Here is a 22,732-nt window from a genome sequence, read left to right on the forward strand (position 1 = left end):
GGTGTTCAGTTGCTACTGGGGAAGAGCAGAGGACAACCACAAGTAGTTCTAATACTAATGAAGCAGCTGGGCCAAAGCCCAAAGGAAGTTCAGCCATAAATGTGTCTGGTGATGAGAGGAAAGTGCAACATTGTAAAGGTCAATATTTCACAGAACCCTGAAATGCTAAGATCAATGAACCAAGGTAAGCTGGGTGTGATCAAACAGGAGGTAGAAAGATTAAACATCAACAATTTGGGTGTCAGTAAACTTAAATGGATGGGAATGGGTGAATTTAATTCAGGTAATCATTACATAGACTACTGTGGGCAAGAATCCCCTAGAAGAGAGCAGCCCCCATAGTCAATAAAAGGGGGAGAAGAGCAGTCCTGGGGATCACCTCCAAAAGGACAGAACAATATTTGTTCAAATCCAAGGCAAACCATTCATCGTCACAGTAATACGAGTCTATGCTCCAACCACTGATGCCAAAGAGGCCAGAGTTGATGAGTTCTGTGAAGGCCTACAGCTTCTTCTGGAAATAACACCAAATAAAGATGTCACATTCATCACAGGGGATTAGAATGCTAATGCAGGAAATCAGGACAAATGAAGTAACAGACAAGTTTGGCCTTGGAGTACAGAAATGAAACAGGGCAGAGACAGAGGGGGTTGTCGAGATAACTTCTCGGTCATAGCACACACTCTCTTTCTTTCTTTCTTTCTTTGCTGTGTCTGAGAAGTTATTTTTCCTTAACTCATGTTCTCACAACTTTAGTCCCTTCTCCAGAATCTCTTCAGCTTTGGCTCCACGGACTGTACAGTGAACTGCGATCTTCTCTTTTCTCCTGATTCCAAAAGATCCGACAGTATAGCGAGCTTTGGAGAACACTGGGGTTTGGCCTGTGAGCTGCTCCAACACTTGGGCAGCCCGGGTCAGGCGATCCCCACTCTCCCCAACACAGATGTTGAGTCAGAGCTTTTGGATGCGAAGTTCCCGCATGGGGTTTTCCTTTTCACCTTGATCTTGCGCCATGGTGGAAAACTGGAAGCACAAACACTCTTTTTCAACCACCCCAAAGTTGGTTCTATACCTCAGATGGTCAATATTAGAATCGGATTGATTATACAATTTGCAAGTGTTTGGGCCAAATTTAGTATGGGGAGAGTTCATTGGGCAGCTCACTGTCATATTGGGGTTCAGAAAATAATGGGAGACCTCTAGGTCCAGAGTTTCCTCTCTTCCAAACTGCCTTTTTAAAAAGTTATTTCACTCAGACTGATAAGAAAGGAGATTAACAGCTTATTTTCCACAAACAAGTCAGGTTTTTATTAATGGGAACAAATTTACAAGTGAAGTTAATAGAGCCAGGGACAATGAGGGTAAAAAGGCCCCAAGTACCTCGAGTAAGCTCTGCTTCCCCAGCTACTCAGAACAGCTTGGCTAGAACAAAAACTGACTCAAACCCTAAACTTGCTTCCAGCTCAGCTGCCTAAAGAGTCAGCCTCGCTTCAACAACGCAAACTCACCACCCCCTGGAACCTGTAGTTCTAAGGAGAATCAGCTGTGCAGTGTCTCCCGGTTCGGTCCGAAGGTCAACCACCCCCAGCTCCTTTCTCTCCCAGTTTTTTTCCCTTTTTTCTGTCCCTCCCGGAGTTCTCCCCTTTCCTTCCTGCCTCTCTCACCAGAAGGGTGGTTCTTAGCCATGCTGAGTCTCCAATTAGTTCAACATCCCCCCTGGGCTGTCCCCATTATAATTTGGCCAGGCCCATGTGGGCGTGGGGGAACTCCTAGGTGGGGCTTAGATACTTTGTTGGATACTTTGACTCTGTGTAATTTAAAATTCTAAATGTGGGTTCCAATCTGTCCCCCCCAGTTTTGGGGGGAAACTGGCTAAAATCACTGATAAATGAGTTTAGGCTTTTAAGGGTTTATTAAAAGATATAAGATAGTAAAGAGAGAGAAAGATTGAGAACAGATTTTTTATAGCATGGAAATCTTAGCTTTCCTACCAGCCCACGTGAAGTCCTCCCACCACGTCGATGTCTCAAACCAAAAAAGAGACTCAACCCTCAGCCAGTGTCCACTTCCTACTTCGTGTTCCCCTCCCAGAAATGGGAGGTTCTTCAAGCTGATTGGCTGGTGTCATTCAAATTCATTGGTTCACTGGACCCCAAGGTGGTCTGGATGTAAAGTTCAAAGTTTTTAAGCTTCTGAGAACAATACCCTCTTAAGGGCCAGCCAGATGTGCTTACAATCTAGTTAACTGGAAGTAGGCTAATCAGCAGTCAATCACTCTCACTTGATTAATCAGTTTAGCTCAATCTCCAGGTGGGCCCCTGAGTATCTGCTAAATCCCCTTATCTACCACATTCCATTATCTTGACACCACTCAATCAAATGTTCTTTGTGTTATTCAGTCCCACCTAATATACAAGACAAATCTAATCAGAGTTCCTTTTGTTTGTTCTATTATCTCTTCAAGTACACACCCATCTTTTCTTGGGCTTTTCAAGGTGTGGAAATTTATTTTGATTTGGGGACCCTGCCTTTGGGCTGAGATTAAAAAGCCTTGGGCTCTCTGGGTTTTTTTCCGTATGGGAGGGGCTGGTGCCCCTTCCCCTCCACTTCATCCTAGCTGAATGCAGGAGGTGTAAAGGACTCCTTCATACCTAGTGAATAATCATATTCTCCCTCAATGACGGCCAGCACCTTGTCCCTAATTTAAGTGGAATGGGGTTAATTTGATTGATTTTCTCCAACAAGCCTCTACTCTTACAAAGAAGTGAATCAAGGAAGAGATTCTGGCCTGGGTGAGTATTCAGGGGTCTGGAGTCCCCCAAAGCTCTCCTTTCTGCCTGTCCCACCCCTTCTTCCCTCGTCCAAGTGAGGGGGCCCAGGGCTGCTGCAACCTAAAAGAGAAAAATGAAAAGAAGGCTTAACAGATACTTTTAGAGACAACAAACCATGCCGTGGAGCTCCGTGTGGGAATGTTGGCATGTGGTGATGCCTTGCCACCCACACCATCTCTAGGTGGCCTTAGGTTTTGAAAATTAAATGTGGGAGGGATACCTTTCCAATATTCTGGTTCTCTCCCCGTGGTCACCCACAGTGTTGCAATAAAACTTAGGAAACTGAAAATTAAAAGTGATTGGGTGGCACTCGGCCTGGAGTCAGGAGGGCCTGAGTTCAAACCCCAAAGCAGACGCTTACTTCAAAAGCGAAGGTTGCAATGTAGGAATCGTCCACCAGGTAGCAATATTTCATACGAATAATATGAATGAAGGAAAGAGTGCAAAAGGGCGTTTTGGAATGGTTTTGTGGTGCCAGGGTAGGTCCTGCTGCCTCCCTTGGGGTCTATCTCGCCTGTCCCCACCATCCCCAGGGAGCGAGAAAAACGGACCAACGAAATGTCTTTTTTTTTAATGAAAACTTTTAAAGTGCCCCGCCCCCCACCACGATGGCGATCCCTATGGGCATTTGACCCTTAAGTGACAACTTCCCTATGCCCCGGGGCGTCCACACCGCCCTCCCAGTGAAGAAGAGGCTCCCGAAATCTGAGCACAACGGACAGAGCCCTGGCTCCGCAGGACCTGGATTCCAATCCTACCCAGGACACTACCAGTGTGACCTCGGGCAAGTCCCCCGGGCCTCAGTTTACTCATTGGAGCAAATGGGTGGGGAAAGGGCGAGAGAGCCTCTGACGTCTAGACCCTCGGTCTTTCAGCTCACAATCACTGATTAAGTATCCAGGATCCCCAAAGTCTTGGTGCAGTTTGGGACGAGCCACTGTGTACATGCATGTGCGTGTATCCTGAGTGTGCGCATGCGCGTACCAGCATAGAGGGCTGTCCCCCCCCCCAGTGGCGTTTCTTTGGAGCTGGGGGGGGGGGTGTTCTCCCCAGACTGTCAGTGCCACGAGGGCAGGGCCTGACTCGGGGGCGTAGGTGCAAAAGAACTTAGTGGGCTGCGTGGGGGGGCGGCACAAGCATTCATTAGGCGCCTACTGTATGCCGGCAGCCGGCCCCGCCCTAGAGGGGCATACATTCTTTGGGCAAGTGTGTGCTGATTCCTGGGACGAGGCCGGAACCTGGGACCCGGGGGCCCCTCCCGAGTGAGGAAGGCCCTTCCCCCGGGGCAGGTCGCCCCTTGTCGGCATCCCACACAAAGCGGGCTGCGGTCACACCGCTAACTTCGGCCACAGGGCAGGCCCGCTTCCTCCTCCTCCTCCCCCGAACAAGGCATCTCGGCGCCCGCGGCGAGGCCGAAGTGGGCCCTCGCGGGCCTCCGCGGCCGCCGTAGCTCCAGGCCGGGCCCGGAAGCGGAAGAGGTGCCCGCAGTGTTTGGTGCGCCTGCGCAGCACCAGGGAGGCGGGACTCGTCACGGCCGAGTTCGCGGTAGTTTTGACCAGCTTCGCAAGCCTTCGACTTTCGCTGTCATGGCCGAGTACGCTTCAGTCAAGTCGACCAAGCTGGTGCTGAAGGGCACGAAAGCCAAGAGGTGAGGCCGGGCGGGACCGGACCGGACGGGGAGGGTGCGTTTCGTCTAGCCCCCGAGGCTGGGGGGTCGGTGGGAGGGGGAGGAGAGCGGCCGCTACGGAAGCCCGGATGGAGGTGGAACCGTGACGTCTTCGCGTTGGTCCCAGCCCTGAGGAGCGTGCGCATGCGCCTTGCCCTGGCGGCGGCTCCGGCGCCTTGGTTACCCAGAATTCACCCTGGGCGGGCGGCTGGAGGAAGCGAAGGAGCGGACCGGGCTATGGGGCCGGGCGGCTCCAGCGCCTTGCGTTAGGACGGCCCCTCCGAACCCCACCCCGGCCGCCTCAGCTGCTTCCTCCCCGTGTGTCTCTGTGTGTCATGCCCCTCCCCCAGTAAACACGGGGGTTGCCAGGGTAACCCCATCCTGAAATCAGCAGGGGGGCGGGAGAGTGTTCTTCCCGAGCCCCTCCCCCCGGGGCCGAGCCTGGTCCTCCTGACCACCCTGGGAGGCGGGGCTGGGGTTAGAAGAGGAGCCTGGGGCCGGGAGGGTCCCTCTGAGCTGGGCGCTCTAACCACTGCGCCACCGCCCCTCGGCTCCTGGTGCTCATCCATGGGCGGGTTAGATGGGCGTTTTGTCTCAGAATACAGAATGTGCTGTTTCGGGTCTAGTCCGAAATTCGTGGTCTTGCCCTTCGGGGCCTGACCCCTCCTCCCTTTGCAGAGGTCTTCTGCCTCGCTGCCCCCTTCCATCCAGTGACAGGATCCGGCTCGGGAAGGGCTTTCAGTGACAAACAGGAGTTTCTATTTTCCGGCACCCGCCGCCTCCTAGCTTCCCGCCCCCTAACTCTCCTCTCCGACACAAACAAGACCCACCCTCTCAGCTCCTAAGACTTTATGCCCCTGTCCCCCAGGCCTGGAGTGATCTCCCTCCCTCCTCCTCTCTGCCTCCTGAGCTCCCTGGCTCCTTCTAGGTCCCAACGGAAGTCCCACCCTCCACAGGAAGCTTCTCCCAGGGCCCTCCCCTCCTTCTTCATTTCCCATTTTCTGGTACAGAGCTTTTTTGTTTTGTTTTTTTATTGAATAGAATTTTATTTTCCAAAATATATGTAAAAACAAAATTTTAGCATCAATTATTTAAAAACTTTGTGTTCCAACTCCTCTTCCTCCCTCCATTCCCACCCCCCACCCACAAAAATTTAAGCAATTCAAAATAAGTTATACGTGAGTAGTCATGGCAAAATTCCCATATTAGCTAGTTGTGAGAGAAAACAGTCAAAAAAAAAAACTTCAGATTAAGGAATTGTCAAAGAGGAAATTAAAAAAAAAATTTTAGAATGTGTTTCCATCTGTTTTCAGATACTATCAGTTCTTTCTCTGCAGATGGGCTGCAATCCATAAATCTTTCGGGGTTATATTGGATCATTGCCTTGCTGAAAATAACCACATGCTTCCCAGCAGATTATCCCCCACTATTGCTGTTATTTTGTATACAGTACATGCTTCAGTTGCTACTTCAGTTCATGTAGGTCTTTCCAGGTTTTTCTGATACTATCTTGTTCATCATAACCTGTATATAGTACCTTAAGCTTGACAGAAATTTTTCTTCATAAAAGCCCAGCAAATTAGGTACCATACATTTTGCCAATATTATCAATCATCCTAACTATTTCCCTCCATCCCACTCCCCATGACATTTACTCTCTCTTCTTTTTACATATTCCGCCTCAGAAGTGTTTTACTTCTGACTATCCTCTCCCTCGCTCTGCACTCCCTTTTTTCACCCTTCCTTCCTTCTCTTCCCCTCCTATTTTCCTGCAGGGTTAAATAGATTGCTCATCCCAATTGGGTATGAAAGCTATTCCCTCCATGAGACCACTCCAATGAGATCAGGATCCCTGACCTAGTTCTGTGTTCTAAATTTTTCTTCCTCTCTCCCTCCTCAACCTTCCCTATGAGATCAAGCAATTCACTATATCATACTGGTGCAGTAATGCAGAACATCTTCATCTTCCTTGAAAGTGTTTTGCTTTTTACTGCTCTCTCCCCCAATCTGCCCTTTCCTCCTTCCCTTCTTCCCCTCCACCCTTTTCTCCCTTCCCCCACCCCAGGGCAAAAATATATTACTATACCTACTTGAGTATGTATGTTAGTCCTTCTTTGAGCCAATTCTGATGATATTAAGGTTCACTCACTCCCCAACTCCTCCCCCTCTTCTACTCTCCTCCATAAGCTTTCTTCTTGTTTCTTTCATGTGAACCATCTCTCCCCTTCTCCCTCCCCCAGGTTATTCCTCCTACACCTCAACCCTATTTTAATGATGTCATCATGGATTAGCTAGGTGCCACAGTGGACAAAGCACCAGCCCTGGACCCAGGAGGCCCCAAGCCCAAATCCAGCCCCAGACATAAGACACCGCACCCTGTCTGCCCTACAAAAAACAAAACATAAATGCTTTACAGATATCATCCCTTCATATTCAGTTCAGCCCTGTCTTCTGTGAATTTCTTACTGAGATAATTCTTATGATTTCAAAGTATTATCTTCCCATGTAGGAATGCAAACAGTTTGATCTTTTAATATCCCTCATGAAGTCTTTTTCCTGTTTACCTTTTTATGCTTCTCCAGGGTCTTGTATTTGAAAGTCAAATTTTCTATTCAGTTCAGATCTTTTCATCACAAATGCTTGAAAGACCTCTTTCTCATTGAAATCCCATTTTTACCTCTGAAAAATTATACTCAGTTTTGCTGGGTATGTGATTTTTGGCTGAAGTCCCAGTTCCTTTGCCCTCTGGAATATCATATTCCATGCCCTTTGGTCCTTTAATGTAGAGGCTGCTAGATCTTGCTTTATCCTTACTGGAGCTCCACAGTATTTGAATTCCTTTTTTCTAGCTGCTTGCAGTATTTTCTCCTTGACCTGGGAGTTCTGGAATTTGCCTGTAATATTCCTGGAGGTTTCCTTTTGGGATCTCTTTCAGGAGGTGATCGGTGGATTCTTTCAATTTCTATTTTAGCTTTTCCCTCACAATCTCTTGGAGGATGGTGTCTAAGCTTTTGTTTTGGTCATGGTTTTCAGGTAGTCCAATGATTTTCAAATTATCTCTCCTGGATTTATTTTCTAGGTCAGCTGTTTTTCCAAGGAGATATTTCACATTGCCCTCTATTTTCTCATTCAATTGGATTTGCTTTACTGTGTCTTGGTTTCTCATAGGGTCACTAGCTTCCATTTGTTCAATCCTAATTCTTAGGTAGTTATTTTCATCAGACAGTTTTTTAATCTCCTTTTCCATTTGGCTTTTCAAACTGTTGACTTTTTTCTCATGACTCTCCTGCATTGCTCTCATTTCCCTTTCCATTCTTTCCTCCTTTTCTCTATCTCTTCTTTCTATTTCTCCTACTTTCTCTTCAAAGTCCCTTTTGAGAGCTTCCATGGCCTGAGACCAGTTCATATTTTTCTTGGAAGCTTTGGGTGTTGGAGCTTTGACCCTGTTATTATCTTCTTCTTCTGAGGTTGTATTGTGGTCTGCGTTACCCCCAAAGAAGTTTTCAGTGGTCTTCTGCTTTCTCTGCCTGCTCATCCTGGCTTACTGGGTTTTTTTTGTCTTTTAACTCCTTCTTAAAGTGTGGTGCTGCTTCCAGGACACACTATTCAAGCTACAACCTGGCCTGGGGGATGATTGGGCTTCTTTTCAGCCTGCCTGGCCTCGCTTTCATTTGATTTTAAACTCTCCACTGGGGGGTGGGGCTGCTTCTGGGCACCACTCCTGTTCTCAGCTTCAGAGGGTCCCAGGTGTTTTTGGGTTGGGGGGGGGGGCAGGCTTTACTCTCACCTGGCCTGTTCTCAGGTCCGGAGATAACCTCAGGCCTACTTACTAAGGAACCAACCAGTAAAGCTTTCCGTGGTGTGGTTCTCAGCTTCTGATGAGACTGCTCCCCTCCCCCACCTGGGTCTCCCGCCACTCAGGATTTCTTCCTGGTTCCCTGCTGGGATGGGACAGTGGAACCCTTCCCCCCAGTCCGCTGGTACCCCTGCACTTAGCCCCCCCCCCCAGCCGTTCAGTCCGACTGCAGTCTGGGTTCCAGAAGACGCTGGTGCTACAGCCAATTCAGAGGCACTGGGGCAAATTCCTCTGGCGGGTGTCTGGTGTGTCGGCCTGATTGCAGGATAGGCTTTATTCCTGGACCAGCAGGCCCCCTGAAATCTATCTATAACTGGAGAAAACTCTCAGCCCGTATTTTTGTGTGTTTTTCTGCCCCAAGGGTTCTTTTATTGTTATTTTTGGGGTGATTGTATCAGGAGCCTTGTGGGTTTAATGTCTTTCCTCTGCCGTCTTGGCTCCACCCCCACCCCCCAGCTTGTTTTTATATACTTGCATGCTGTCTCCCCCATTAGTCTGAGAGCAGGGGTGGGGCTGGGGCAGTTACGTTTCTGTGTATCTCTTGCAACTAGCACTGTGCCCGGCACTTAGTAAGTGCTTAAGCAGCGCTTCTTGACTTGACTGACACTCGGCAAACAGAGAGAAAGAAGCACCAGGGCTTTCCAGGGCTTTCCTCTTTACACCCTGTGGACAGTCTGGGGTCTGGGCCGAGGCATCTCCCTGCACGTCAGCGTCTGCCCAGCCGTGGTCCTCCATGTCCGTCAGCTCCCCCCAGTGCCCCCCCTCCCCCAGCACACACACCTCACGATGCTCCCCGTGACAGCCTCAGCCTTGTGTCTTTCAGTAAGAAGAAGAAAAACAAAGAGAAGAAGAGGAAAAGGGAAGAGGAGGAAGAAAGCCAGCTCGACTGTGTCGGTGAGTCCAAAGAGGCCCCGTGTCCCTGAGCCACAGAGCAGGGCCCCATTCTGACAGGGTCCGAGGCGGCGCCCCAAGCCCAGGCGGGCCACACCACCGCTGGCCGGCTGCTCCTGGCAAAAGGGCTCCAGCAGGGACCCGGCGTCCAAGTCTGTCCTCGCCAGCCCCGGGTCCCTTGAGCTCTTACATCTTCCTTCTTTCCTCCCTGTAAAGTCCCCAGCTCGGACTGGGTTGTCTTTCGGGTTCCCTGCAGCTGTGCCCTCCCGGCCTCCCTGGGTTCTCCAGGGTGATGTAACCCTGTGTAAAGCCAGGCTTGTTTCCAAAGGTTTTACTCAGTGATTGTGGTCTGCAAAAGCCCCACCACCTGTCCTTCCCTCCCCTCTGGCTCTTGTCCCTTTGACTCCTCTCCAGGTCCACCAAGCTTTGGGACAATCCATGTCAGGCCACAACCGCAAGGGTTGGTGCAATTCCGACCCTGGGCCGGGTCCTATGCTCAGTTCTGAGTCAATTGGACAGCTTTGTGTGGGGAGCTAAAGCTGGTGAAGCTCCCCTGGGGCTTTTTCCAGTGGGAGATCAGCCAGTGGTCAGTGCAGGGCCTGCAGGAAGGAAGCCCGCATCCCAGGCGGCCTCTGCCCCTTAGAAGCTGCCACTGCCTCGGTAAAGACCAGGTCCTAGGTAGCCATGAGAACAGAGTGAGATCACACTGGTGGGGCACTGTAAGCCCAGGAGTGCCCCCAGAGCCCCAGCCCATGGGGCTTGCAGAAATGGGCTGGGGTCTCACTTAGACTCCTGCTGGCTATCTTCCAAATCCTTTCCCCCTCCCCTGCCCCCAGAGAGGTGTCGTGACCCTGCCTCAGCCCTGTGACCCAAAGGCAGCAGGGCCAGAATCTGCACTGAGGCCTCAGCGCCAGCCACCATCATTGCCAGATCTGCTGCAGGCCGGCGAGATGTTGTCTGCCTCATGATCCCAAATCTCTGAAGGGCCGGCCTGCCCCGGGCAGTGTAAGAGCTCCCTGTTTACACCCCACCTCCAGAGATGGGCACTTTAAGGCAGCTTCCGGAGAATGGCGCCTGCTCTGAAGGAAGATGGCGGGGAGCAGCCTCCCACCGAGGGAGAGCTGGCCGTCTGTCAGGTCGGGTGGGGGGCAGCCACGGGAGGTTTTCTGCCCCAGGTGGACTTGCACCTCTCCTGCGTGGTCTCCCCTTGCCGTCCTTGGAGGCCGTGAAAGCAGCGGGCCAGTGGTGCTTGGCGCCCTCTGGGATTCCATGCAGTGCTGCAGGCGCACTTCAGCCTGACGCAGATGCTTTGCAGGACTGCGCTAGTGTCTGGAAGTTGGAAGGAAAATGAGTGTTTCTCTTGCTTTTTAGGAAACTGGTGGGCAGTCAGAAACTTTGGTGAAATTTCTGGAACCATAGCGATCGAAATGGACAAAGGAACCTACGTCCACGCCCTCGACAACGGCCTCTTTACCCTGGGAGCCCCACACAGAGAAGGTCTGTGGCCCAGAGTCTGGGAGGGAGGGAGCGAAGGCCCTGTAGTTGGGCCCACATGTGTTCTCTGGCAGCCAATCAGTGAGAGGCCAGGAGCTCTCTGTGTCTTGCATTCTGAGCCCGGGAGGAGAGCCAGGCAGAGACTGGCATGCCCTAAGTGAGAATGGCCTGAGTTCAAATCTGGCCTCAGATTCTTACTAGATGGGTGACCCCACACGAGGCACTTCACCTCCATCTGCCTTAGTTTCTTCTACTGTATAATGGGGATAGTGAGGGCCCCTACCCCCAGGGTGGCTGTGAGGATGAACTGAGACAATGCTTGTAAAGCCCTCAGCCCAGTGCTGGGCACATGGTAGATGCTGTGTGAATGTTAGCTGCTGTTATTATTAATGGGGTGCTGAGGAGGGGCTCCCCAGCATTGATGTGGATGGCCATCCCCCATAGATCTGGGGTCTCGGTCTTGCCAGGGACTTTGAGTCAAAGAAAGCTGTGTTCCTGGGCCTTCCCATCACTCTTCATTCTGGTTGCTTTGTCTTTATTTGTTGCAAAGCCCTTTGCGTCTGTGTAACCAGAATTGTCCCTTTTGCCTTTCGGAATTCCCAGTCCCACTCCCCCCTTGTGCCCCCCCTTGGGCAGCAGTCTCTCCGTGACAGGGTGAGGAGTCTGCATTGGCACTGGAACGCATGACAGGGCTTTTCAGGAGGGCGGTGACACGGCCTGACCTGTGCTTGAGAAGGGCACCACCTTGGGGGACTGGACGGGGAGGGGCTCATCATGTGGCCCAGGGTGCCTAAGGGCTGGCCCAGGGTTTCCCAGCCTGGCCTTCCCATCTCGAGGCCCAGCGCCATCCGCTGTGCTCCTAGCTACCAGGAGCTGCCACAAAGTGTCAGGGAAGTGTCTGACGTCAAGGGGCATGGGGAGGAGGGACTGGGAGGCCCTCAGTTGGTAGCAGGGACAGATAATGGAGGAGGGGGCAGAGAGCACCGACTGGGGAGACACAGGGCCTGAGCTCTGATCCCAGCCCTCCCTCTACTCCCTGGGTGGCTTCTCCCAAGGGGCCTCCGTTGGACCCTCTGGGAAGCAGAGGTATCAGGCCAGCTCTGGGTTCAGGGCCCTGCCAGGGGAGCTTCCGAGGTCTCTTGGGGAGTGAGCCCAGCCTTGGGGACAGCCAGATTGGGCCCAGGGGGCCTTGCGCTGGAGCAGGGCTGGGCCCCTGAATGAGCGGGAGGGTTTCCCAGGGCAGCAGAGCCATGGGAAAGCCACCACGTCTCAAACTGGGCTGTGCCCGTGAGCTGAGCTGGGACCGTGCCCTTCCCGCACTTCCGTCCACTTCTCTGCGGCCCTCCAAGGGCGGCTTTGTCCCAATAGCCACTCGTTTTTTCAATGTTTGTTTTTCAGATGACGAGGGCCCCAGCCCTCCCGAGCAGCTCACAGCAGTCAAGCTGTCAGATTCCAGGTAATGTGGACCACCGAGTTCTTCCCTTCCTCCTCACACATGGGTCCCTCCATTCTCAGTGCTGGCAGTGCACCCCCACGCTGGAGGGAAAGGGGAACTTGGCTCTGTGGGGTTGGGCATGGGGGGATGTGCAGATGACAGACCCAGGCCCTCTCCTCGGGGAGTTTGTGCTGTAGCCTGAGGAGGCGGAGAATGCTGGGCATAACTGTCCTCCTCCTGTCTGCTTTCCTAAAGAATTGCCCTCAAGTCTGGCTATGGAAAGTACCTTGGAATAAATTCCGATGGCCTGGTTGTGGGGCGATCCGATGCCATAGGACCCCGGGAGCAGTGGGAGCCGGTCTTCCAGGACGTGAGTGGTGGGGCTGTTTATGGGTGCCAGGGGAGGCAGCGGGCTTCCACAGGCCAGTGAAACATCCATCCGTCCCTCCATCCATCCCTCGTGCCTCTGGCACACAACCTTTCAGTTTGGGGGATACCCTTTGGTTTTTATGTTCCCGTCATTCTGGGGTGAACCCTCCCTTCCTGCAGTGACTACATCGGATTACATATGCAAGCTTCGCACCCATGGCCCCCTTCCTAGCCCAGGGAGGTGCGTTTCCTTGTAGTCTCTGACTCATCCTTTGGAGGCACTTTCTCATTCTTTTCATCAACATCATCTTCATCGTCATTGTGCGTAGTGGTATCCTGTTTCTGTTCTTTTCACTTTCTCTACACATTCACATGTTTCTAACTCTGTTTCTCAAATTTCTCCTGGTTCTTATTTCTTTCAATGCAGTACTTTCTATTTGCTGGAGTTGGTCCAGCCATTTTTCACGGATGGGCCCCTGCCCACTTTATGTCTGTTTTTTACTGCCACAAAAAGTAGTCTTCCAAATACATTGGCATGTATGGGGCCTTTCTTTTGGTCTTTGACCCTCTTGGGATACATGCCTAGCAGTGGGGTCGCTGGGTCCAAGCACACAGACGATTCAGTGAATGGCGGGCCAGTCAATAGGTCAGCCTACAACGTATAAACAGACTGGTGTTCCCAAAGCCCCTCCAGCACCAACCACTTCTGGGCTTAGCCACTTCAGCCTGCTTAGTGGCCATCAAGTGAAGCCTCGTGGCTTTTAAATATGCCTGTCTCTCTTCAGGGATTTAGAAGTTTGTCATCTGCCCGGTGACCCTCCCTTGCTTCACAGCCTCGGACCACTCGCCCTTTGGGGAAGCTGTGAGTTTTTCAGAAAGAGGGTTTTAAAGAATGTCGAACTTAGATAAGCCAGGAGTAAGTTCAGTGCTTAGGGCATTTTGCTGGTCGAGGGGAAGAATTCTGTCGGGTGTGTGGAGACTTGAGTCTTACAATTCAAAACTGATTTTTGGATTAATCAGGTACCTTTTTTTTATTTTCCAATCTAGGGGAAGATGGCTCTGCTGGCTTCCAACAGCTGCTTCATCAGATGCAATGAGGGGGGTGACATAGAAGCCAAGAGCAAGACTGCTGGAGAAGAAGAAATGATCAAGGTAGCCGTGCCACATCTGCTCGGGTTGGCTGGGGAGGGTGAGGGAGTGGGGACCATCCTGGGCATCTTCCCGTCTGGGCACAGAGCTCGAATCACACCCGCCTTCTCCTCCGGGCCTCGTCCTCCCACAAAAGGGGAGTACACTGGGAAGTTGTCTGGGCCTCTTGACACTACCTGGGTACCAGTGGGCCGTCCATCCATGTGTCTGTCTGCCAGCCCCTGTTCCAACTGTGTCACAGTCTCCTCTCCTTAGCCGGAAGTTCTTCTCTTTGAGGATGTCTCTGAGCTGATACCACATGCATAGTCCTCTATTGGCAGTATGCTGCCTGCCATAAGATGCCCCCTGCCCCACTGGTGAGTGGCACACTTCAGGTTTTCAGCAACTCACAGCCACACAGTGTCTTCAAAAGAATGTTGTTTTTCAGTCCTGTCCAATACTCCATGACCCCATTTGGGGTTTCCTTAGCAGAGACACTGGAGCGGTTGGCCATTTTCTTCTCCAGCTCATTTTACATATGAGGAAACCGAGGCAAACAGGGTGAAATTCCTTGCCCAGGGTCAGCCAGTTAGTAAGCATCTGAGGCCACATTTGAACTCAGAAAGATGAGTCTTCCTGAATCAGTCTATCCACTGTGCCACTTAGCTTCTCTCTTCAAAAGAATACTGATGTTGGGGGCAGCTAGGTGGTACAGTGGATAAAGCACCAGCCTTGGATCCAGGAGGACCTGAGTTCAAATCAGACACTTGACACTTACTTAGCTGTGTGTCCCTGGACAAGTCACTTAACCCTTATTGCCCTGCAAAAAAAAAAAAAAATACTGATGTTGAACACATGGATTTTCATCTCAGAGCCACGCTTAGCACCACACAATTCACTCTCCTATTCAATTTAGGCCCAGTTCATCATCCTTTGTGAGGTCTGTCTGTTGAATATGGGCCAATGGGCCAGCTCCATTGCACGGACAGTGGGCAGCCTTCATCTTGGGTGGATGGAGCATTAGGCCGACTCCTGGAGTGACTGTCGTCCCCATGGAAGTGACCCTCCCCGGCTCTAGGGGCACCTTCCATTAGCCTCTGGCACAGATGACCTCTGGGAGTGTGACAAACCTTGGAGCACACGCATCCCTCCTCTGTTAAAGCCTCAGCCATCTGCTCTCCCTGCTTATTGATAGCAACGTGGTCTTGGGGGAATCCTGTGTGGTTTTACCCTGTGTCTGGGGGACCCCTTTTTGAAGGGAAACTGTTCAGTCAGTATTTCCTCTAGGAAGGAAACACTTGCTGCATGCCAGAGCCGAGGTAAAACACTACAAACAGGATCTCCGCATCTCACACTTGAGAAAGCGGAGGCAGGCAGACAAGGCACTCTGCCCGGGGTCACCTGGCTGAACTCCGGTCTTCCTGCTTTCAGGCCTGGCGCTGTGCCCTGGGCTACTGCCTAGCTTCTGCCAGAGTGCAAGGCTTTTCCTAGTTAGCATCCAGTAGGCCCCGGTGACCTTTTCCCCCTGACCCGTGCATGCAGTGGTACCTGTAGAGTGGTTTTCATCTGCCCACCTCTGGTGCCTTTGGTGAGGACAGTGCCCTCCCGGCACAACAAGGAGGGCAGGATACAGATGCCAGCTCCTTCTCTCTTTACTTCTGTACTTAGCAGTAGACTTTGCTGTTACACAACTGTCCTGTCTATAGAGAGAGCAGGCCCTTGTAGGTGAAAATGACCCAGGAGCCTGGTCTGGCCGCAGGGGAGGCAGGAAGGCCTGGGGCTCCTCGCTCCTAGGGTCCAGGCCTGGAGGGAGGGAGCTGTTGTTTGCTGCTTTATGTTGGGCAGTTGTGAGGCAAGTCATTTCCTCCCACGCAGGCCTCAGGCTGGGTCATTTGTCCTCTTGGGCCAGTGGGACCCCCGCCCGCGGCTCTCTCTCTGTTTTCAGCAGTGGCGTTCAGCAGTGGAGAGCAGCCCCCAGCTGCTGCTGGTGTAGACTGTCCCTCCACAGTCTCTGGACCAGCTCAGCCATCTCCCCTGCTTTGTTTTCATTGTGTCCTTTCTGGCCTCACCTCGGGGATGCCAAACGCCAGGGGCCATTCAATGCTCTGCTTTGCTGACCTGCTTTTCTTCCCTGAGAGGGAAGGAGGAAGAACTGAGATCCTAGATGAACTTAGGTAAAGACCAAAGACATCTACATGAGGGTCTGATCTTCTCAGGGCCAGCCTCTTGGCAGGCCTGCTGTCAACAGGTCTGGCCATCTGCACCTTGTCTGGTGTGCTAGTCCTCTGAGCTGGGCCCACCTTGAGGCCGCTGTGGTGCTCCATCCCGAGGCCCAGGGTAGCTGACCTTAGGAAGTGTGGATGGTCTGTGCTTCTACCCATTTCCCATTTTCAGCATCACTTGTCAGTTTGAGGAGGTCAGGACAGAGCAGGGTTCATCATATTCGGTGCCTGGCACACTGCAGATGCTTCGTGAGTGCTTGTTCCTTTCACCCTGAAATTTTAAAATACTTGAAGAACTGTATTTCTTTTTTTTTTCTTTTGTTTTTGTTTTTGCGGGGCAATGGGGGTTAAGTGACTTGCCCAGGATCACACAGCTAGTAAGTGTCAAGTGTCTGAGGCTGGATTTGAACTCAGGTCCTCCTGAATTCAGGGCTGGTGCTTTATCCACTGCACCACCTAGCTGCCCCGAAGAACTGTATTTCAACATAATTGCAAGCCTTTGCCATCTATATATCTAATTTTTGCATTTAAATATATGATTCTGAGGTCCCTAGTCTTCCCCAGGCTGACCAAGCAACCAAGGATGTAAAAAAAATGAAGAAGCCATGATCCAGTCTTCCCCCTTTACTTTATGCAGGCTGGGAAGGGCAGGGGACCTGGTCAGAGTCACCCAGCATGTTAGTGGGAAAACCTGGACTAGAGCTCAGATCTCCAGCTCTCCCCATGCTTTGTACCTTTGCTGATCTCAGGCACTGCCTCCCTCCTTCCCTAGCTACCTTGTGCTGTACTGTGTGTGCGTGCGTGCACATACATGTACATATGGATCTATGTTGTCTGTCCTGATAGGATATGAACTCCTTGCAAGTTGAGGTAGTTTCACTTTTGTCTGTGTCTCTAGCACCTGACACGGGTCTTGGCACAATGTCTCGCTAAACAAATTCTCATGGTTTGGTTGATTGTTGCCCATCACATGTAGAGCCTGCTCCTCTCTGAAGCCCCATTCCTGAGGGAGCTGGTCCCTTTCATTGCTTATTATTGAACACAAACTCCACTGAGTTGTTTGGAATAACACACTCCCTGCCTTGTTCTCCTCCAAACTCTGACCTCTAGATTCGCTCTTGTGCGGAAAGAGAAACCAAGAAGAAAGACGACATTCCCGAAGAGGACAAGGGAAACGTGAAGCAATGTGAAATCAACTACGTGTACGTATCCCGTGATTGGGTGGGCGGATGGATGGATGGATGGATGGGCACGTGGCTAATGGGATGATGGTGGGTGATCAGATAGTTGGGTGGGTTTTTAGGGAGGTGGATGAGGAGGTAGGTGGGTTCTTAGATACGTGGGTAGATGTGTGATATATGGATAAATGGACACTTGGATTCTCCTCTTCCCCTGCCACATTCCCAACATCACCTGCTGCTGCCTTCCTCATTGGGGGTGCCATGGGTGGGGAAGGGAAGCCAGAGAGTTGAGATTATAGGAAAGAGAGTCCTGGAAAAAGCCCCAGCTGGGCCACTGCTTGCGGTGTGCCTTTAACAAAGAATAACATCTCTGCCCAACTTGTGCCTCCCAGAGCCAGGCTCTCGGGTTTCATCCTGTGCCCTGAGCATCTGCCACCCCCGTGATCACCCATAGGAGGAGGAAGGGATCCATGGGGGTCAGGGGGGGAGTACGATGTTGGGTGATTCTGGCCCCTCCTCCAAACAAGGTCGGGGGGGGGGGGAGGGTCTTCACCATCTTTCATAGGATTCAGTCGTCACTCCTAAGACTCTCTTTAAGAGTCACAGGCTTTGAAGGGAGAAAGACCCCGATGGGTCAGAGGTCCAGCATGAAGGTTCACACCTAGCTCTTCTGACCCAAAGGCTAGTGGCTGTGATGTGGGACATGGTCAGTGGGTATCATGGGCCCTGGGGGCTTCACGGGCAGATTTCAAGGGGTCTGTGACCCTGGATGGGGAAACATGGCACCTGTATTTCCACTCGCCACAGGCTGAATTATTTTAAGCCCTGGTTCTGAGTGGGGTCTGTGCCATCGACTCCCCAGGCAGCTCATTGAGAGGTCGGGCATCCCAAGATCCAGAGTCCTGGGTGAAAGCATGGCCGGCCAAAGCCGATGGGTGTGTGCCTGTGGTGGCGTTGGGAATGTCCGGAGTCCTTGTCCTGGCTTCCATATGATGCCCAGGGGTCAGGGCCTCTGCAGTGTGCCACATTGGTGGCTTTGACTTATTCAGCATCTTTGTGAATAGCCTGGAAGGACAGAGGCCAGGCAGAAAAGGAAGAGAAGCTGCAATGAGGCCCTTGTGCTATGACAAGTTGTGCTGGGTGTGGAGGATTCAGGTCCCAAGGCAGGGTCAGCCCTCGAGGGAAGTCGAGGGCAGGCAGGAGTGTTTGTGTTTAGAAAGTTAGTAGGTGGGGGGAGGGGCTATAAACTGGGGCCGCAGCAGATATGGCGAGGCGCCCTGGGGAAGGGGCTCCTGCCAGGCAGCAGGGAGCCACCTGTGGCTGGAGTCAGGCTGGTCCCTGTGGACCCCACAGGACCCTCCCCAGTCGGGCTGGCCAGGCCCTTGTTGGGAGCTGCAGAGCCAAGGGGTCATTGGCCTGGTGTGAGCTCTGGTCTGGGCCGGGAGAAACTGACCCCACCGAGGAATGGCTCCTGAGTGGGCCTTTCCCCCCTCCCCACCGACACCAGTGTCATCCCCTCAGGTTGTTCCTTCTTGTGGGTCTGTCAGAGGAAAATGTTTCAGGGACGGGTTAGCTCTTGGTTTAGGCCCTGGATAGGAGGGAGCAGGCATGAGTGTGTGCACATCCAGTGTGAACCTGGGCAGGCCGCAGTACTGGGATGCTGTCTGGCCGGTCCCCAGGATAGCAGCAAAGGCGGCTCTGCAGCCTGGGCTCTTGGGGCCTGTGGTAGAGCTGTCTGCACACCTGGGAGACATCTCCCTGGGCCAGCAAGACTCTGGGAGCAGCAGCCGTGCCTCCATGCTTGGCATAGGATGGGTGTCCTGGGGGGTCTGGTGGGAGCACTTCCTTCTCTTTTTCATGGTGATGGGAGGAAGACTGCTATGGGGATGAAAACCCCCAAACCTCCGGGCTCTTCTCCAGCCCCTGTTAGAGCAAGGACTGGACTGAGATGGTTCTGGGCACTCCATCCACCAGGGCAGGTCACACCCCCTCCCCAGGAGCTCCTGTGGCCAAACCAAGGTGCCCAGTCTCTGTCTTTGGCCAGAAGAGGCCGCTGCCGGTATCCCATGCTGAAGCCCCCCCTGCCTGCCGGCACCTGCCAGGCCTTAGACCCCAGGAGCCCACTCTGAGACCCACCCGTGCTGACGGGTCATGGAGCCCCAGCCTTTTGAAGGCAGCTGGGTGGTGCAGTGAGCAGTGTGCGGGCCCGATTTCAGATCATCCCTCACTCAGCTGTGTGATTCTGGTTAAGGCATTGAACCTCTGCACCTCAGTTTCTCCTTCCGTACAGTGGGGATCAGGATAGAAACTGCCTCCCAGGGTTGGGGGGGAGTATCAGAGGCGGCAAACAAGCCGAGTGTTCTGCAAGCTTCCCAGCGTTCTGAGTGCCGGCTGCCATTGTTATCGTTGCTGTTACTAACACGTGGTTTTCTTAACAGAAAGAAATTCCAGAGTTTCCAAGACCACAAGCTGAAAATAAGCAAAGAAGACAGCAGAGTTCTTAAAAAGGCCCGCCAGGACGGACTCTTTCACGAGACACTCCTGGACAGGTACGGCTTTGGCCCTTTCCTTCCATACCGTGCTTGGTTCAGTCTGTGGGGGGAAGCACCGAGTTCAGAAGCAGCCCCCACAGACGGCGCCTTTAGGTTTGCTTGTCCTATTCCCACACTCATCATGCTTGTGAGCCAAGAACAAAACGGTTCTCAAGTCTAGAGGGCAAAGAAAACACCAGCTGGGATGCCCCCATCTCCCCTCTCATGCACACTTGTGCGTGCATGCGCACACAAGCACATTCACACACTTCTATACTCTACACACAAGTACATGCACATTTATAGGCATGTCCATATGCAGATGTGCAGCTCACCCACAAATACACACATGCATGTACACACACAGCATACACAAGCATGCTCACTCACACACACACAGCGTGCTGGCCATAGAGCCTTGGGAAAGCCCTGCATTGAATCCCCTTGGGTCCCCGGCTTCCCCCAGGGGCCGGCCCCTCCCTCTGCACAAGCTCAGCGAGGTCCAGCTCCTAGGTCCCTTCCTGCTCTGGTGACACAGAGGACAGTGAACGGGCGTGTTGGCGTCACGTTTTAAAAACGTGAATTCCTTCTCATTGGGTCCTGAGAGAAGGAAAAACCCCCCTGGCCCTTATTTCCTCCTACTTGTGGGCAAGTCCTGTGCAGTGAGAAAGCAGCCTGATACAGCGGCTTGGAGCCAAAGGCTCCGGGTTTCCCTGGGCCTCTGTAAAGGGAGCGGGTTAGCATCGTCCTTGAAGGCTTCCCTAGGGTGGTGTGGCCTGGGGAGCTTGTGCTGTCTGGGCCTTGCCTCGCCTCTCCCCCCTCCCCCATCCCCCAGGACCATCCCACTTCCTTGACCAGTCACCACCACTGTCTCATGTACTGGGCTTCTCCTGCTCCAGGGGCTGCTGGGAGAGCTGCCTGTCCTTCCTCCTCAGGCTTCACCGAGGCTCATCTCAGGGCCTGCGGGTGCGGGCAGCCAGGGGAAGGGCCGCTCACTTCTTCTGGGGACACCCAAGAACCTGAGGGGAGGGAGGCGTCTGAGTGGTGGGAGCTGCAGGCAGAGGGGAGAAGGGCAGCTCTTGGGAATGGCCTCAGGCCTTGGTGAAGTCTGAGGCTGGGGGAGGGGTCCTGCTTACCTGAAGGGGCTTGAGAGAGGAGAGGAATGACTTGTTCAGGCCCCTCCCTGGGATCCAGCCAGGGTTGGGCCCAGCATCCTGTCCCCAGATCCAGTGTTTTCTGCTGGGTTGGGCTGCCTCTCCTCACCCTGAAAGTGTCTCATAATGCAGAGAGCCCTGGCAGCCCCCAAGGGAAGTGAGTCCTGCCTTGGGGCCCCATTGCTCCTCAGATAAGTGTAACAGAAACCCCCAGGAGGTGCAGCCCTCCTCCCCCTGAGGACTGGGGTCTCTCGGTTAGCGGCAGCTTGGCTTCTGGGGTGTTGACTGCCCGCAGCCAGGGCGATGGTCCCGGCTTGTTGCAGAACTCGTTCTTCCAGGATTAGGTTAATGTTCAGTTTGCTTCAGCCCTGAAAAATGAGCATGCAGGGCTGAGAGCAGCAGGCCCCTCCAGGCTTCAGCAGGCTCCTCGCTAGGCCTTCCACTCTTGCATGTTCTGGGCAGGACTCTGAGGCTTCTGTCTACTCCCACATTTGTGGCCGGAACCCCTCCACGGATTTTATTGAGGCCTGAGAACCGATCCTGGCCCCCAGCTGGGGGGCTGCTGGGCATCAGAGGCCCAGGCAGCGGGGCTGCACTAAGAAGTCACCCCTCTCTGACAGGCTGGGGGCACAGACACCCCCTCCCCCCATCACGAGGGCAGGCTTAGGGCTAGAGGAGGCCTTCTTAGAGCCATGGCCTCCAGCCCCCTCGGTGACAGGCGAGACGCTGAGCCAGCGTCATGTGGAAGCACGCTGTCTGTCCCAAGCAGGTGGCACTCACCTTTGCTTGGTTCTGTGTGTCTTTGTTTACACAGGAGAGTCAAGTTGAAAGCGGACAGATACTGCAAGTGAGGGAAACCTTCGTCGTCCCTGTCTCCTTTTCCTTGTTCTTCCCAAATAAAACGCTCGGCAGATGTGACTCTTTGTAAAGAAAAGTTGTTTCCTTTGTGTTCGTGTGGAGGCCCTCACAAGACGTGATGATCCATCAGCATCACGCCCTTGGCCACCCGATGCTGTCGGGGCCTCGATAGAGGAAGCGCCTCAGACCAAGGGGAGCCCTGAGACATCACTGGGAGAAGAGCCCACAGTCCTGGAGTTGTCCTCCTTGGGTGGGATGGATGTCTCCAGAGACCCCCCAGGCCCTGAGGCTTTCCCTCCTTGGAACTTGATCCACACTTACAAATTAGGTGGTGTGGCCTCCCCAGCTGAGAACTTAGAGCAAAACTTGATTTCAAAGCCTTTTGGGGAGAAATGGAGTCTGGATGCAGGCCACGGGAAGCGCAGATGGCAGGGTAAAGGAGCAGAAGACCCGCCCCCCAAGCCTGCAGAGTGTCTCCAGTGAATGGGCTCCCACTCTGGAAGGGAGGCAGCTGTGCCAAGAGGCGTCTAGAACAGATGAGGTGGGCCCTGCAGGAGCAGCAGCTTCCTCCATGCAGGCCCTAGAGAGGTGTCACCCAAGTCTAGCTGGGGTCAGAGTTCACCACACCTCCCTCCTCCTGCCGGAAGGGAGTGACCGCTCACTCTGACAAGTGTCCTCCAGCTCCTGGGAAAGAACATGGCTAAGAGTGGGCAAGGCCCTGCTGATCATCTCGCTGTATTCCAGGTGGGGAGTCGAGAGTCCTGCCCAGGGGGCACTAGTGCTCTTGTGCACCCCCCCCCCATAAATGTTTCCTCTGGATTGACTTTGTGGTGTCTTTGTCACTATGGGGGACGATGTGGATATTCACGGTGGTGCCTTTGAATAAAGGGGGTACCCCATCCCCTGGGGAACCGGCTCAGCAATCACAGGCCAGAGAGGGGCACAGAATGGTCCTGTGGCATAAGAAGCTGGATAGGACTATTCAGAGGTGCGCAGTCATCTCAGTTGTGTCCAACTCTTTGTGACCTCTGGGTCACACAGCTAGTAAGTGTCAAGTGTCTGAGGCCGGATTTGAACTCAGGTCCTCCTGAATCCAGGGCCGGTGCTCTATCCAC

The 22,732-nt window shown here is 53.0% G+C and overlaps 1 protein-coding gene across 1 annotated transcript; it reads left to right on the forward strand.

Moving 5' to 3' along the window:
* Nucleotides 1-3,843: 3,843 nt before the first annotated feature.
* FRG1 (FSHD region gene 1) lies at nucleotides 3,844-22,440 on the forward strand. Its single transcript, XM_043973153.1, has 9 exons — nucleotides 3,844-4,480; nucleotides 9,178-9,248; nucleotides 10,617-10,742; nucleotides 12,138-12,195; nucleotides 12,430-12,544; nucleotides 13,591-13,695; nucleotides 17,004-17,095; nucleotides 19,513-19,623; nucleotides 21,574-22,440. The coding sequence occupies exons 1-9, from the start codon at nucleotides 4,419-4,421 to the stop codon at nucleotides 21,608-21,610; spliced, it is 777 nt and encodes a 258-aa protein (XP_043829088.1). The 5' UTR covers nucleotides 3,844-4,418; the 3' UTR covers nucleotides 21,611-22,440.
* The last annotated feature ends 292 nt before the right edge of the window (nucleotides 22,441-22,732 follow it).

Source organism: Dromiciops gliroides, chromosome 6 (genome assembly GCF_019393635.1).
Source record: "Dromiciops gliroides isolate mDroGli1 chromosome 6, mDroGli1.pri, whole genome shotgun sequence".
Lineage (NCBI taxonomy): Eukaryota > Metazoa > Chordata > Mammalia > Microbiotheria > Microbiotheriidae > Dromiciops > Dromiciops gliroides.

Coding starts and splice junctions, on each gene's coding strand:
- FRG1 (XM_043973153.1), top strand. CDS start 4,419: ATGGCCGAGTACGCTTCAGTCAAGTCGACCAAGCTGGTGCTGAAGGGC. Junction 12,545..13,590: donor GGGAGCCGGTCTTCCAGGAC/GTGAGTGGTGGG, acceptor TTTCCAATCTAG/GGGAAGATGGCTCTGCTGGC. Junction 17,096..19,512: donor CAATGTGAAATCAACTACGT/GTACGTATCCCG, acceptor TTTTCTTAACAG/AAAGAAATTCCAGAGTTTCC.